This window comes from Dysidea avara, chromosome 8 (genome assembly GCF_963678975.1).
Source record: "Dysidea avara chromosome 8, odDysAvar1.4, whole genome shotgun sequence".
NCBI classification, from domain to species: Eukaryota; Metazoa; Porifera; class Demospongiae; order Dictyoceratida; family Dysideidae; genus Dysidea; species Dysidea avara.
Window position 1 is genome coordinate 18,758,656 of NC_089279.1, and position 15,872 is coordinate 18,774,527.

General features: G+C 40.0%; 1 protein-coding gene across 1 annotated transcript; it reads left to right on the forward strand.

Moving 5' to 3' along the window:
• LOC136264192 (bolA-like protein 3) lies at nt 1–15,872 on the forward strand. The gene is made up of 4 exons (XM_066058902.1): nt 1–102; nt 12,288–12,417; nt 12,709–12,797; nt 15,728–15,872. The coding sequence occupies exons 1-4, from the start codon at nt 31–33 to the stop codon at nt 15,791–15,793; spliced, it is 357 nt and encodes a 118-aa protein (XP_065914974.1). The 5' UTR covers nt 1–30; the 3' UTR covers nt 15,794–15,872.

Here is a 15,872-nt window from a genome sequence, read left to right on the forward strand (position 1 = left end):
AATATCTTGACAGGCGCTTACAATTTTCTTATGTTTGTAGAAATCCTCGAGAAAATCAGCCGGATGAACTCAGTATCACGTCGTATTTGGACACTAAAAAAGGTTTTAAAGTATACTATACCGTGTTGCATACTAAGTAGGCTCTATGTTCGTATGTTTTTACAAGGGAATCTTGTTTATATACTGGTACGCTCGAACTGTATCAAACCAGAGCTCAAACCAAGGTTCATACTGTTAACAAACCTGTTGCCTTTTTCTAGTGAGTATAGATCAAAATCGCCTACAGTATAAAATCACCTACAGTTTTGTGTTTGAGAGTTTTGACTCTGCCAAGGGCCGACGGCGCTTATTAAAGGAGTTTTTATAAATTTTCTTCCCTGGGTTACCGACACTCACCCCGAGGCTGAACTCACCCCTAGCACCAGATGTCACAAAGTGCTAGCCAAATAACCTGTGATCACAGCAGAAGGCACCTGACCTTCTACTAAAGCAAGGTGAAGTGCCACAGCATTACCAGCAGGACTTCCTCATAAAGATCTGGTTCCTCTCATAGCAGATCCCAACAAACTGAAGCTAATTCTGTACCCATCACAGCTATAAGACAGATTCCGTTTGAGGAAGTAAACACATTAGCAGCACGGCCTATTCCATAAAAGATGAAGGGGTAAATGAACCCTGCTTCTTCCGTTCAAAGCTACAATATAAGGAGGAGACCTGGGCACCTTGATAGCAGGGGGGATTGGCATTAAACACTTTCACATCAAAGTCATTTGATGGCGACTTCCCCAGTATCCCATGTTTTATCTGTGGTCAACTATTGCAGTACAAAGAATTCATTACATTGGGTCATAGATCCTTTACACCCTGGGATAGGAATCTTGCTGTTTTTCACACTTCCATCCGCACCTCCGTTGACACCTTTCTATTATAAATGCCAAGATCTAAATAATTTCTGCTAGCGCTACCGTACCTTTAGAGTTATGTCTCAACCAGCCTCACAGTTAGCCGTAAGAACACCAGAAGTAGCGAACTGTTACCTCTTGGAAGTTTGCACACAAGTATTGGAAGGACCATGGTTTAGTTCAGACTTGGATAGCTCTTGTTTCTTTCGTACAGCAGCAACAAAAGTGATACAACAAGAAGGCATGGCTAAGAGCATAGAGATTTTCGTTTAAACTACAGCAAAAATGGGAAGTTCTGTTTGGAAACAGCATAAATCTATCAAAGCTATGGCCTGCTTACAATAAATTTTCTATTAGTGATCAACTGGAAAAAGATTGGAAGGAATTTTGTATCAGTATAGAATTAGAAACAAATCCATTATTTTGGAAATATGTGACTGAAGAAATTTTCAAGAAAATGCTGCATACGAAGCTGCAATCTTTACAGCAATCTTCAAGTGCTACTTCCCAAGATTCACGTAACAGTACAGAAACTTCGGAACTGACATTTGAGGAAAGGAACGCAATAAATTACATTAGTGGATATGTTATCAAGCAACTCCACTCCAAGCTTGTTACAAAGAAGAGCTATGTTGATGCTCTATTGCTTCTCCAGTCAGACAGTCCAACTGGCCTGGAGTCAGCACAGTGGACTGAAGTTATAGATTGTGGTGGCCTAATACACCCCAATGAAATGTTTTACCAGTGCCGATAGCTATTGAGCAGGTGTGCAAATGCGTGTTAGTTGGAGATGTTAGTCAATTGACTGACATTAGAACACTGGTTGTGGATAAAGCATTATCAGATGTAGATGTCCGATTCTACTGGGGTCTTGCGATGGGATTGACTGCTGTAGAAATCAGTGATGACCTATTGAAAATGGTTGTAGATTTATTTACTTCAAGTTCTCAGCCATGCATTTACAAAAGCTAAAGGTTGCATAGAAAAGTACAACCAGTGCAACAAAAGAAGGAACTCAGAAATCTAAAGCTTTGAGAAAAAAACTGTCTTAACAAGTCATGCACGTATTCTATAATATTAGCTAATGCATCACTTCTTTTTTATTCTCTTCTGTTTACGTTTTTACAGAGGTGCACCAATTTCAGCAAAAGTAGCTGTCCTCTTCTTTCCTCTGCAATTCCCAGCGATTGATTTCACATTAATGTCCCCATACAACTCTTAGTGCTTGTGTGTCAGTAAAAACTTCATGCGCCATTGGGTTATCATTTGTTCCCCCCTTTGCCGTTGTCGGCCAAATAGCTTTTCCAAGGGGTCCTGGCACAGTTTTTCACTTAAGAAAAATGTGACACCAGGTTGACTTAGAATGATAGGCACCAAATCAACAAATGATGACACTAAAAAATATGCATACAATTATTACCTAGAACAATATAATTCAGTACATAGCAACACACCTGTGATTGAAATTCCTTCTTGTGTTAGGTCACTTAAAAGATTCCGTTGTTTCTGCTGATCACTGTAGCCCTGTCTAGCCTCCACTGATTCCTTCCAGTTCTTCATGTAAGATGTGAAGTCATCACTAAGCCACTGTGCCAATGATATACATTATAATTACTAATAAACAAGTAGATGTATACCATTAGTCGAAAATCATCCTTCTCAGTATATCACTCTTGAAATTTCTTCTTTGCTTGCTTCCCCTCATCACCATTTAGACAGTCAAAAAATTTGTCACACATATCAATGAAGGTAGCAGTAGCCTGAGCATCTGGTCCACTTGTCAACTTGATGGCACTAGATACAGTTCCACTGAGTACCTAAATAATTATACTAGAATCAACAACTATACCAACATGTTATGCATACCTGGGCAGCAAGATCTACCCTCATCTTTGAAAAAGATGTGAGACAGACATGTTCGTACTTGAGTTTGTGGACCATTGTAACTTTAGGACCTGCTCCCATATTCCGATTGTATAAATCGACAACATACTCCCAGCTGATGTCCTGTCCTGAGCACTATATCAACAAAAATATTTTAGGTGTATACACATAATCAATTATCAAATGTCCTGAACACTATAACTGATATATTTTAGGTACACATAATCACTTACCCATAGTGGCCTTGATGCAAAACAATTTCTAATTGTCTTGGTTAAGTGGGGCGGATCACAAAGTAATTGTACCGTTTTTCTTTACTATATTTGTTCAACACCTTGTGCTTGTCAGTTTGTGAATTGGTCAACAAATGATATAGCCTGCGGTTAGAAGTTGCACCATCACAAGTGCACGGAATCCTATACACTCCAACCGATGCACTGCTTCCCAGAACAGTGGAAACGATTGCGAACCCTTTACAGAATCAACAGGAAACTGAGCATAAGGAAATGTTAAGTTTGATGTTAATCCTCTCCTCTTAATAAACATAACAGATTTTGCCAGTGGTAGTTCATTTATACTATCTGATTCAGAGTTAGAATATCGTAAAAATGCATTGTTAATGTCACCCAAATCCACAAAACCTACTAAACTGCCAGTGCTTTTATTGAATACAAGTCCTTTTTTGATATGCATTTCGTCAAACAACAAACTGACCAAATTCTTGTGGTTTAGCCAATCTGGCATACTCTCTTAGTTGGTCATCAGTGGATAAAGTTCGTTCAGGTGGTAGACACAGGCATTTCAAATTCCTCAACATCTTGTAAGCTCCACTGCTACAGTGGTGCAGGTATAAGCACCACTTTATCATAAGTGGGTGCCATCGAACTCCTTTGCCACTCTTTAATGCTTGTTATTGCTGCCTCCAGAACAAGGCCTGAAACGAGTTTTCATCATAATAAAGTTTAAGTTATTAAACACAGTTAATGTTGTGAAGCGTAGGCTGTGCAAGTACTCAAAATATTAGCATGCAACAGTGGGCTCTAATAAGAACAACGCATGCGCAACACAGTGAGCAGAACACGTTGGCAGTATTTCATACCTGTTTTAACAAATCTTGTCAGTTACAGTGACTTTAAATCTTCAAGATGAATACTCGTAGTTCTCGCCGGCTGAGGAAAGGGAGGGTCGTCGTCCTTGGGAAGGTCGACTGCTGGATTGAGCAAGCGAAGAGCTTTGTCACGCCGGAGGAAGGGCTGCCTCAAGGAACAAGTATTCCGGACAGGACGACGACGCGACAAGATGCGATATTACAATGTTAGTAGCCGCCTTCAGGGTCGTTTCTACAAGTCGCTTACCTTGGCCCATGCACGGTGTCACTGTCGCCTGGGACAGCTCCGACGCCGCTGGACTCAATACCAACAGTAACTACAGCTCCACCTCATACCATAGCCAGTTCGTCAGACGCCACCTAATCAACAAAAATGCAGGGAGATCGCGTGGTGGGCATCAATCAGAATCTCCAGGGGACAAACACCCCGACTATCGCGAAACGGCCTCAGACAAGATGCTGCATCGGGTAAGCAACAGTATAACACCAATTGGTGTACTAGTATAAGCTTACACACTGTCCCCACACACACTGTATATATATGCATGCAAGGAATAGGGATGTACCGGTACATCGTATCAGTGGCCAATGTGGTGATTTTGTCTTGCCAATATCAGTTGGTCTCAATATAGCCGCCAAAATTGATATAATATACCGAAATAGTCTTTGCCATGGTAAAGCCGCATTATACCCTCTGTTATACAGCAAACAAAGCTAGGGAAACAGTAGTTTTATCCTTGAAAAGAAGTGCTACGCTACGAGAAGCCATAGAAATACGTGCATAGCAAACATTCGTTGTTATAACCATACAAAAATGATCATAGTGGAGAGCTATAAAAAAGCGACCATGGGATGAATAAACTAGAAACACAGCTTGAAACAACCAGCCATCTCTACAAGCCATTAAAAATACGGAGTGATTTGGACTTATCTTGGTGGGAGCACGCACTAAATAATAATTTTAAAAAAAATTGTGGGTGCCTCACGGTCTGGGCTGTTAATTGAGGCCACACCACCACAGGTAATCAACCATTGGCAGTGATTGTTAGGACTTGGAACTGCTTACTAAGTATATCTTATGGCAAGTTAAAGTTTCCCAGTTTCCTCTAATCTAAATGTATAGCTACACTTTATTATATTGGGTCGGTATCGGTGTTCTGACTCAGTATATCGCTTTATATCGGATCGGTCAGAAATTTCTCTATTGGTACACCTCCAGTAAAATGTGAAATAATAAGAGTTGCTTTGTAAAAACAACAACACAAACACATGGTTATCATAAATTGTATGTTGAAAAGCAGCCAAGTACATGGTAGAACTTTGCATAGTAGTTTCACGGTGTTGTGCCAGCTTCTTGCACACCATACCCTTGACTCTTATAATAGTCCCAAAGAAAAGTCCATTTTATTGTTATTAAAGGAAACTTCAACCTATACATCTTCAACAGGAATTGTTTTTAAAACACAGTGCTTGCTCTAATGTGTACACGATACAGTGTCTTCGTTATATATCTGTAGTTCTATGGTTAGGATGTGCTCCACAACTTTGCCAGGCAATTGGCACGGGGCACACCATTGTGTTGTTAGTTGCATGTTAGTTTGCTTGTACGTTATGTCTTCCTAATGTTTATGTTGTCACATTTGCTTGATATGTATGTTGTCACCATTGCTTGTTTGTATACCAACATATGTCACTGCCACTGCTTGTTTTGTATGTCACCGTTGCTCGGCTTGCACATCATCATCATCTTCTGTATGCTGCAAGCATAGCTTATCTTGCATATTACTAGATGTTGCCACCATCATCATTTCTGCACATTGCATGGTCTAAATAAATATATAAATAACCTTGATGCTTGGTGGGGTAGATCACGATATACATAATATATATCATGAACTACCTATGGCCTCTATTGTAAAGAGTTTAGGACAGAGACACTTCTCTGCTCTAAACTATTTCATTACCCAAGCATCAATAAACCAAAAGTACTTCCTACTTTGGCCCTACTGGAATTGCATAACCTTGCCTAGGCCATATATCATGGAAGATGAGGCCCCTGGCACTTACCAAACATCCTCCTCAATCAATGGATTGCTGGAGGTAAAGAATGAAGATCCGAGGAACAGAGCACGTAAATAGGTGAGTGGTAGCGTAACTAAACATTAAATAAAGTTTAAGTTATTAAACACAGTTAATGTTGTGAAGCGTAGGCTGTGCAAGTACCCAAAATATTAGCATGCAACAGTGGGCTCTAATAAGAACAACACATGCGCAACACAGTGAGCAGAACACGTTGGCAGTAATTCATACCTGTTTTAACAAATCTTCCCACCCTGTCCCTACCCACTGAACAGTTCACAAACTTCACTACACACAGGTACTCTATGTTAATTGGCATGGTATGCTGGCAGTTAACAATTCTAGTCAGTATCCCATTGTCAATAGTGGTACTTACGTACATATGTAGTGTAAGCAGTGGAGCAAGCTAAGTAGACACATAATGTTGTTGTTGTTGTACTCTAAACATTTACATGAAAGACTGTACTATCATATGCATTTTGTTGCGAGTTCTTCAGCTGTAGGTCTGACTGGATTCCTTCACTGTGCCAGCCTGGATTCCTTCACCATGCCAGCCGCTACCACAAGTAGAGATTACTATTGAGGGATGCTCGCAGTTCAAATCTTTGTCAGGAGAGATGCTTTTTATCCTGCCTGCAGTCACAGACAAGCCCCTCCAGTTCAGAGTGCCATCAGGAAATCGGGTTGCTAACAGCTGCTTGCCTCTCCCATCCAGATCAGTATCAGGAGGCGCTCTCCCAACCAGATCACTAGCTGAAGATGCTCTCCCATCCAGATCATTATTAGGAGACGCTCTCCCATTCAAACTGCCAACTAGAGATGCTCTCCCAACCAGATTGCTAGCCGGAGACGCTCTCCCATCCAGATCAGTATTAGGAGACACTCTCCCATTCAAATCGTCAACTAGAGACTCTCTCCCAACCCGATCACTAGCTGAAGATGCTCTCCCATCCAGATCAGTATTAGGAGAAGCTCTCCCATTCAAATTGCTAACTAGAGATGCACTCCCAACCAGATTGCTAGCCGGAGACGCTCTCCCATCCAGATCAGTATTAGGAGACACTCTCCCATTCAAATCGTCAACTAGAGACTCTCTCCCAACCCGATCACTAGCTGAAGATGCTCTCCCATCCAGATCAGTATTAGGAGAAGCTCTCCCATTCAAATTGCTAACTAGAGATGCACTCCCAACCAGATTGCTAGCTGGAGACGCTTTCCCATCCAGATCAGTATTAGGAGACACTCTCCCATCCACTCTCTGTCATGAGCACTATCAAACATTACCCAGCTATAGAGTACCAACCAGCTAACCACCATAGAGGGACCTCAGTGCTACTATCACGTGTCGATGCTATTTCACACAGTGCCACTCTCAGCAGTAGATATTGACAACTCTGAAAACAACGGTCACGTCCTGACCATTGTATCACCTGCGCACAGGTGTTGATGCTGTCATCACAATCTGGCACCTGCGCACAGGTGTTGATGCTGTCATCACAATCTGGCACCTGCGCACAGGTGTTGATGCTGTCATCACAATCTGGCACCTGCGCACAGGTGTTGATGCTGTCATCACAATCTGGCACCTGCGCACAGGTGTTGATGCTGTCACAATCTTGCTAAAGCCACGTGACACAAATTAGTGGTGACCCGCAGGTCAACACATCACCTACTGCTGCTATAAGCAGTTCGTCCATTCTCCTTAGAAGAGTCTGAGACAGCCAGGGGGCCTCACTTAGGATATCTGCCTTATCCACTAGGTTCTCCCGTTTACCTCTATTGTAAAGAGTTTAGGACAGAGACGCTTCTCTGCTCTAAACTCTTTCGTTACCCAAGCATCAATAAACCAAAAGTACTTCCTACTTTGGCCCCGCTGGAATTACATAACCTTGCCTAGGCCATATACCATGGTAGATGAGGCCCCTGGCACTTACCAAACATCCTCCTCAATCAATGGATTGCTGGAGGTGAAGAATGAAGATCCGAGGAACAGAGCACGTAAATAGGTGAGTGGTAGTGTAACTAAACATTAACTGCTCAGTAATTTCACTGTCATGCTGGTTCATTACAGTCACCAAGTCTTCCTCCAGAGATGGTTCAATACCAACACCTTGCATCTCTGTTATCTTATTAACTTTAGCTTTCAGTCTGCTAACCAACTGTCTACTATCTTCAGTCAACCTTGTAAGATACTAAAGATACGTACCCTGAGTGCCCTGCCTGGGGCTGTCAAATATTCTAAATTGGCATGACTGCTTGGAGAAGTACTGCTATGAGCACTGGGTGACAATTCTGCATTTGATTGGCTGTGTATAGTCTGGAAACAGCAGAGTGCAAAGTTTTACAATGTGCAGTGCACTTAATACATCTCTCAACTCCCTTGTTGAACTGCAATGTGACATTCCCGATGTCTAATGGTTTGCTTTCCCTCTACAGTCACAATACTGGCGATTACTGTCTTACCTATGTAAAAAGAAGTATAATCATTGCATTAAAAGCCAAATAACAACTTACAGTCTGTTCCATAAAATTTTCCTCATTATGCAAAACCACCTCAGAAAATTCTTCACACTAGTTGCCTTCACATAAATGAAGTGAGTTTATTGCATTAAGGATCAGTCTCAGATCATTGACACGGTACACATGAGTACAAACTGGCACTCCCAAGTTACCATTATATTCAAAGTTGGGATATATTTGAAGAGATGCTGTGACTTGTGGAGAAGGTGTAAGTTTCATTTTAACAAGACTAAAATGCTCTACAGTTGCCTCGATGATCTGCCAATTTGTAAATTCTCCCATCTTCGCAAAAAAAATTCTTCAGTTGAACTAAATTTTGAACTTGACATTGTTTATAAAGTAGAAGCAATGAAACCGTGAGGTTAGTCGTATCAAGTGAAACACTGTTATGACTGTTTACATCTGTAGTGATGGGAATACAGCTAGTTCTACCTGTATTTCCACTGGTATCTCTATTGGTAGCAACAGTGCCACCGGTAGGAGCAACAGTACCATCAGTAGCAGCAACAGTACCATCAGTAGCAGCAACAGTACCATCAGTAGCAGCAACAGTTCCATTGGTAGCAGCAACAGTACCATCAGTAACAGCAACAGTTCCATTGATAGTAGCAACAGTTCCATCGGTAGTAACACAGTTCCATCAGTAGTAGCAACAGTTCCATCGGTAGTAACACAGTTCCATCAGTAGTAGCAACAGTGCCATTAGTAACAGCAACATACCATCAGTAGCAGCAACAGTGCCATTGGTAGCAGCAACAGTACTACTGGTAGTTGCATCTGTAGCAACAGTGCCACTGCAGATTGTTGCAAGCAACAGCCTTACTAATTCCATCAGTAGTAACAGTGGCATCTCTAGATAGAGTGAATCCAGTTTTGCCATTCTTGTCAGCTAGCGTGGCTTTCCTTTTCTTCTTATACCTTTTTACAGAAGAAAGCTTCAGCCTCTGTCCTCCCATTGAGCTAAAACATATCACAGAAGGATGCATAGTAATCATTATCTAGATGTTTTACACAAATTGTAAATATATATTACCCCTGTGCATTATATCAGGTGCAGATTACAATTAAAGCATTAGTAATTGAACTTTAACGGACTTTTTCTCTCTTCAGTGGACGGCAGGCACGATGGTTTTACTTCAGTTCGACTAACAAAGGATTGGTAAGTACACAAAACAAGTCGTAAGCTATAACAACATTGTTTCAGGTGGTTAGAGCTAGCCAAAGTTACCACATCACTGAAGCGGCAAGTCTCAAATGTCTGCCATTAAAGAAGAAATGGACATATGGTTATGCTGGTTCAATTACTTATATCAAGGTATACTTATATCATGAATTTGACGTTCATATAGTGAACAATTCGAGACTTACAGCTAGCCAAAGTTTTCAGTCGCACGGGTCACTCATTGAGTTCTGTCGCTGCTATTGCCTCCAGAATCGCCAAATTGCCTTGTTTGTGATAGATAACAAGATTACTGCAGCAAGTGGCCCAAAATTCACAATAGAACAATGGCTCAACTTTTTGCCACCCAGGCAACACCAATTAATAAACGGTGCGGATAGTCTAGCACAAAGTACAGTCATTATGCGGAGATTCCTATCCCGGGGGTGTAAAGGATCTATGATTGGGTACAATCCATGCAAAATAATTTTAAAATTAGGTTTTTTAAATTAGCCAGGTCAAGTCAACCAGCCCACATTTTGTTTAGTCTGACATGCTTTATTGATATCCAGATTGGATCATGTGTGAAATGGAGGCATATTTATTATGGTGATGTGGAAGTGTACTAACACTTCATAGTCTAATTCCAGCTTCTTCTGTTAGCCACACCCACTTATAGAGATTGTGTGTTACTGTCTATGGTCATACATGGAACCATGAACTTATACTTGAACTTGAAATCGTGAAACTTAAACTATGACAGTATTGCAAGTCAGTAGCCAGCAAACACCATAAACCCAATTAAAATCTCAGTTCCATTCCAAAACTCGATAATTCTTTGAAGTGCATGAATCAAACATTAACTTTCAACCCAGCATTTAACACTTATCCCCTGTCCACATGCAAATTTGCTGATGTTATTCTGATGATTTTTTCTATAGTATGTGCATGATAAGAGTCATAGAGTACAGTAGTACTGTATATTAGGGATCATGGATTTGGCCAAAAAATATCAACCAAAAACCAGCTTCACAATACCATTCTGGTGCCTTGGCAGTATTGCTTATGTAAAACCAAGCCTTCAGTATGACCCTATATGCTTAGAATAGATTGTTACAAAATTTTTAAAATATTTATGCAATGGAATTTTCTAATGAATAACTGCCTGCCTGATGCCTTCAGGCAAGTGTAACTCAATAGCAGCTAAGGTTACGGGCTTGATTTTTTTTCATTGTTTGATGTCACTTCGTCCCGAGATGTGCTTTTTGGCATACCGCAGTACGTACAACGCACACATCATAGACTTACCTTTCTCCTGTGTGTCTCATTTCTTTTGCTGACACCCCAAAGGTGTCAATTTGCGGTAGCACAATGCATGGCTTCCTTACATTTGTAAATGGGAATTGTCCATATTTTCCATGGTAATTGCAAAGGTACTTCTAATACTGTTTTTTGCTTGTAACGCTGTGTAGAGCAAATTGTCATGGTTTCAAGTCAGTAATTGAGAGTTAGGACATTCGAATCATCCATATTTTTCGTAGTGACTGGATTGATTGCAGAGGTGCTTCTCCCACTGTTCTTTGTTTGTAGCGCTGTGAACATAGCTGAAAGCAAAGCGTAATGGCCACTTCACTTTCGAGTCAGTAATTGATAACTGGGGCGCATGTTCAGACAAAAACATTAACTCTGGCGCCATCCTTGTTTTTGATGCGGTATGTGCAGATTGACCAGTCATAATAATGTTACAAAAGAGTAGACAAACAAGTAATAGGAAATTTTAGGAATCATAGGGAAACAAGGGAGGTTGCCTGCACCTGCAGATATACTAGTGGACATTAGACTGAATTAGGGATTAAATGTCCACTAGTATATCTACAGGTGTAGGCAACCTCCCTTGTTTTCCTACTTTTTTCCATGGTCCCTAATCCAACTTAAAATTCCTAATGTTTCCTATTACTTTAATTATACTGAAGACAGTGCACCTCACCAGTCAAAAATACATTTAGATAATTTAATTGCACAGTCAACCATGTTAATGACGCTCAATTACACATACAGTAAAATTATACTGTTGAACCTTATGAAGAGTTTGTTACTACTGAGGGCAAAACTTCAGACAGGTTGTAATTGTGCTGTCTTTCAAAAGAGTATACCTACCGTATTCCATTGAGTACTTCATTCTAGAAATGTACACATTCTAAGAATGTAACTTTGCTTCTTGCTAAGTGTTTTGTTGTCTAGAAAGTGTGATATCTTTGAACATGTATTTAGTAAGGAAAAAGTTGTAATTTTTTTGAAAGGTATGTTTGAAAGTTACTAATAGAATTTGATTATGATAACCACCCCTCCCACACACTGGCCCATTGTTCTCAAAGTGATGAAATTACAGTATTAATAGACACTTTGCTTGTGTAAGAATTTATAGTCCTGCTATATGGTACAAAAATACGTATGTATAAAGTGCATATCAAAGTGCTATCCTACTACAACTGTGTTTGTATATACATACGTACATGCATGTATGTGTGTATGTGCAAACTATGCTAATACAACACTTGTTATATCAAATAATTTGTAATGAACACTAGTACAATGGATGTAGTTCACATTATTATTATTATATTTCACACTGTAGTATCCGCTATACTGGAGATGGTTCAACTCGAGCTCTGCATTATCTAGTCCAACAGAAGAAGAGAACAAGATAGTAAAAATACTGCAAGACAAAGTACTAGCAAGTACTGTCAATGTGGAAGACATGTCAGGTCAGTGAATTAGCACACAACGCGCTGTCAATATTCCTCATATAAAATTTTGCTGCCATAGTGTGCAAGGAAGCAGTTACAAAATTAATCCACAAAATTATGTCCCTAATATGTGCTACTATTCTGCAGTATTACACATATTGTACCTTCCTGGTTGTGCTTGCATAATATAGTACAGTAATTTATATCAATATGCTTTTTATTTATTTTTCTATAACCTTGTAGCTTACAGAATTGTAGATTCAATGTCTTACCGGTTGACAGTGTTATGTTGAATGTCTTTTTAATCAGGTGGCTGTGGCCAAGCATATTCTATCACTGTTGAGTCTGAGATGTTTAGAGGAAAGAGAATTCTTAAACAACACCAACTAGTTAATGATGTAAGTGTAATAGAAATTTGTTATAAGTAAATTTATTGAGAATTTACAGTAGTAGAGTGAAATAAGCACAATTAACAACCAAACATCATGGCATGTGGTAGTGTTGCATGCTCAGAGACACCAGCAATTGTTATGTGACAAGCAAGTGTGTGTTACACAAGAATCAGAAAATGTGGCTGACTGAACAAAAACAGCCATTTCTGCACATTTGTCGAATTCCATTTTATTGCATCTCTGCGATCTATAATAACAAAGGAGTGACCGGCCAAAGTTTCAGCATTTCATGATGAATGGTCTTGGAGTTATAGTGCTAGACAGTTATAACAGTGATAAAACAAATAAATTACAGGCACTTAAATAATCAATCATAACTCACGACTTAAACAAGCTACAGAGAAGGAACTTGGCTTAATCTGTTCTCCATGAACTGGCAAATCTATAAAGGTATAGTGTGTTTCCTGTACTCCTCCGTGTTGACAAAGATGAAGGCCATTCCAACGTGGCAGTGGGTCTTACTTGCCAGTTTTCCGTGTTAATCAACCAAGTATTCAACAGTTATTGTACGAGGAAAGTGTAGTATTGACCCATGACAACTCCAGCTCACTAAAACAACAGTTGCACAAACGAGCGTTTTGCTATGCCTTCAGGGGTCTGCTTGGCAGTGCCAGAACCTTAACATTAGTCATTTCCTATCATTTTTTCACTTCGTTTAGTGGCTGAATTGGACTAAACACAGTACAGCTCACAGGTAACGTCGCGAGTATACACATGCGAGTAATGCTTGCTTCTTCTCGCTGGATCATTCTTTTGCAATGTACTGTACGATACCTGTGGAACATCGCATGAATATGCACTAGCCGCACGAGAAACTCGCCACACATGAGAACACTCGCCACCGAGTTTAGTAACTTCATACAACACTTAAATCACGTAAACATGTGTGACCGGTCCCATATGTTCGTGCAAGCCTAGCTAGCTAATTTTACAGTAGAATGCAATAAACGCACGCTGGGCCTGCAGAACGCAATGGGTGGAATATTTACAAAATAAATAAAAAATTTCCGTAAATTCTAAAGCGTTTGTTTCACAATGAAGGAAAGTGATAACACCAAAAACCGTGGTAGCATCGTGATCCCAAAAGCAAGAGGAGTTCCAAAATCTTTGTTTCGTGTCATACTCCCAAGGAGATGGAAGATATCAGCGTTAATCTGCCTTGCGTTGGACGAGTGGTTCACTATCGCTTTTTCTTACATTCGTTCGCCTTTGCCGGTCCCCCTGGTCGTAGGAAAGGCCTGGAAGACAAAACTTACCCAGCAATGGATTTGCTTGTTCATGGAGAATTTGATGGTGCAAGCTGCATTTTGGTAGAGGACTGCATCCGTATGTTATGATCATTTTATTAAGCGCCTATAGTTTATTGTCACTGTACAAATCGATTTTTTGCTGTTGCCACTTTGTAGCACTGTAACTTCGAAATTTCTTGGCTTCTAGAGTTGAAACTTTGGTTGACCATTCCTTTGGCTATCTAGATAAAGAATATATGAAATTGAAAAATGCACTAACTGGGGTTTTGTGGCATTACTTGATGACCAATCCATCTAGGTCTACGGTAGCTACTGCTACTGTAGCTACAGTACTGACTGTAGTCCGTGACAGGTAAAATCAGTAGCTAAGTGACCAAGTATTCGGTAACTACAACACAGGCATTGCAATAGGAGACCTCACAGCTGGCGGAACTGAGCCAGCGCTACCTCCCAACACCATAGGCGAGACCTGTAGTATCTCGTCTTGCGTGATGCTCTCGAGTAAAGTTTGCTATCATGGAGCATTTCTGTAGCCTGTCTGCATCCACACGGGTTACTCGAGTGCACCTCGCGTGCCTTGTGCGTGTACATGTGACGTTACCCGTGAGCTGTACTGTACAGCAAATCTTCATGGTATTATAAACAAACAATTACTGAAGTATCTGTATTACTTCACGCAATCATTAATCACAGGGTAATACACCTGTTCAATACTCTTGGTTACTATTATATACTCTTGGTATCACCCTAAAACCAGCCTCAGATTTCTTTCACGACAGCTTGGCAACATTCGTTGGGTGTAATCGAGGTCAAATATGTCTTCAGAGCGACCCTAAATCCTTCCAACAAGTTTTTATGAAATGTTAATTTTTTATTTAACTGCATTTGTACTAACCGACTGCCTGATGTCTCCAGCCAAGCATAACTTTACAATGGATATGGCTACAGGTTTGATTTCTTCACTGTTTTATGTCGCTTCATCTCAAACATGCCTGTTCGCCAACTGCAACAGCAGCTACAATGCACGCATCATGGACTTACCTTTGTACCTTTGTCCTCCATTGTGTCCCAGTTCTATTTGCTGACAACGCAAAGTGTCAATTCGTGATAGCATGATACGGCTTCCCTGTGTTGATTAGTTATCACGCTAAACGCCCATATTTTCTGTAGTGAGTGGATTGATAACAGAGACACTTCCTTTACTGTTCTTCGTTTGTATCACTGTAACAGATGGAACATAGCTGGAAATGAAGCGTAAAGACCTGTTAATTGATTATTTGGGTGCACACTGAGATGCAAAATTAATTTTGTCATGCCTAGCGCCATTCTTTCTTTTTATACAGTATGTGCTTCTTCATTAGTCATAACTAGGTAAAAAAGTAAACAAACAAGTAGAAGGAAAAAATTTGATGGATCACAGATTAAAAAAGTAGTGAAACAAGGGAACAGCCAACACCAACCCAAACACCAACCCAAACACTCCACTTTAAGCACAACACAAATGCAACATGAGGACTATTCTGTCTACTGCTGAAATTTGACTTTTACTGTGTGTTGTATTGCAAAATAATCACTCTTGTTAATAATATTATGTTTTTATATCTCGTGTTGTTCTGTTATATATAGGCATTAAAGGATGTTATTGGTTCTATTCATGCTGTTACCATACAAACATCAGTACCAACCAAATAATAGTTATAGTATGTTTAAAATTATTATTATGCATTATCATTGAATTATTTATTCACAACTATTTAGCATTAAAAAATCT

What these genes read in the sequence shown, in the direction of transcription:
- LOC136264192 (XM_066058902.1), top strand. Translation starts at nt 31, where the DNA reads ATGTTTGTAGAAATCCTCGAGAAAATCAGCCGGATGAACTCAGTATCA. An exon ending in GTATTTGGACACTAAAAAAG is followed by an intron (nt 103 to 12,287) that starts GTTTTAAAGTAT and finishes TTCACACTGTAG; the next exon opens with TATCCGCTATACTGGAGATG. An exon ending in CAATGTGGAAGACATGTCAG is followed by an intron (nt 12,418 to 12,708) that starts GTCAGTGAATTA and finishes CTTTTTAATCAG; the next exon opens with GTGGCTGTGGCCAAGCATAT.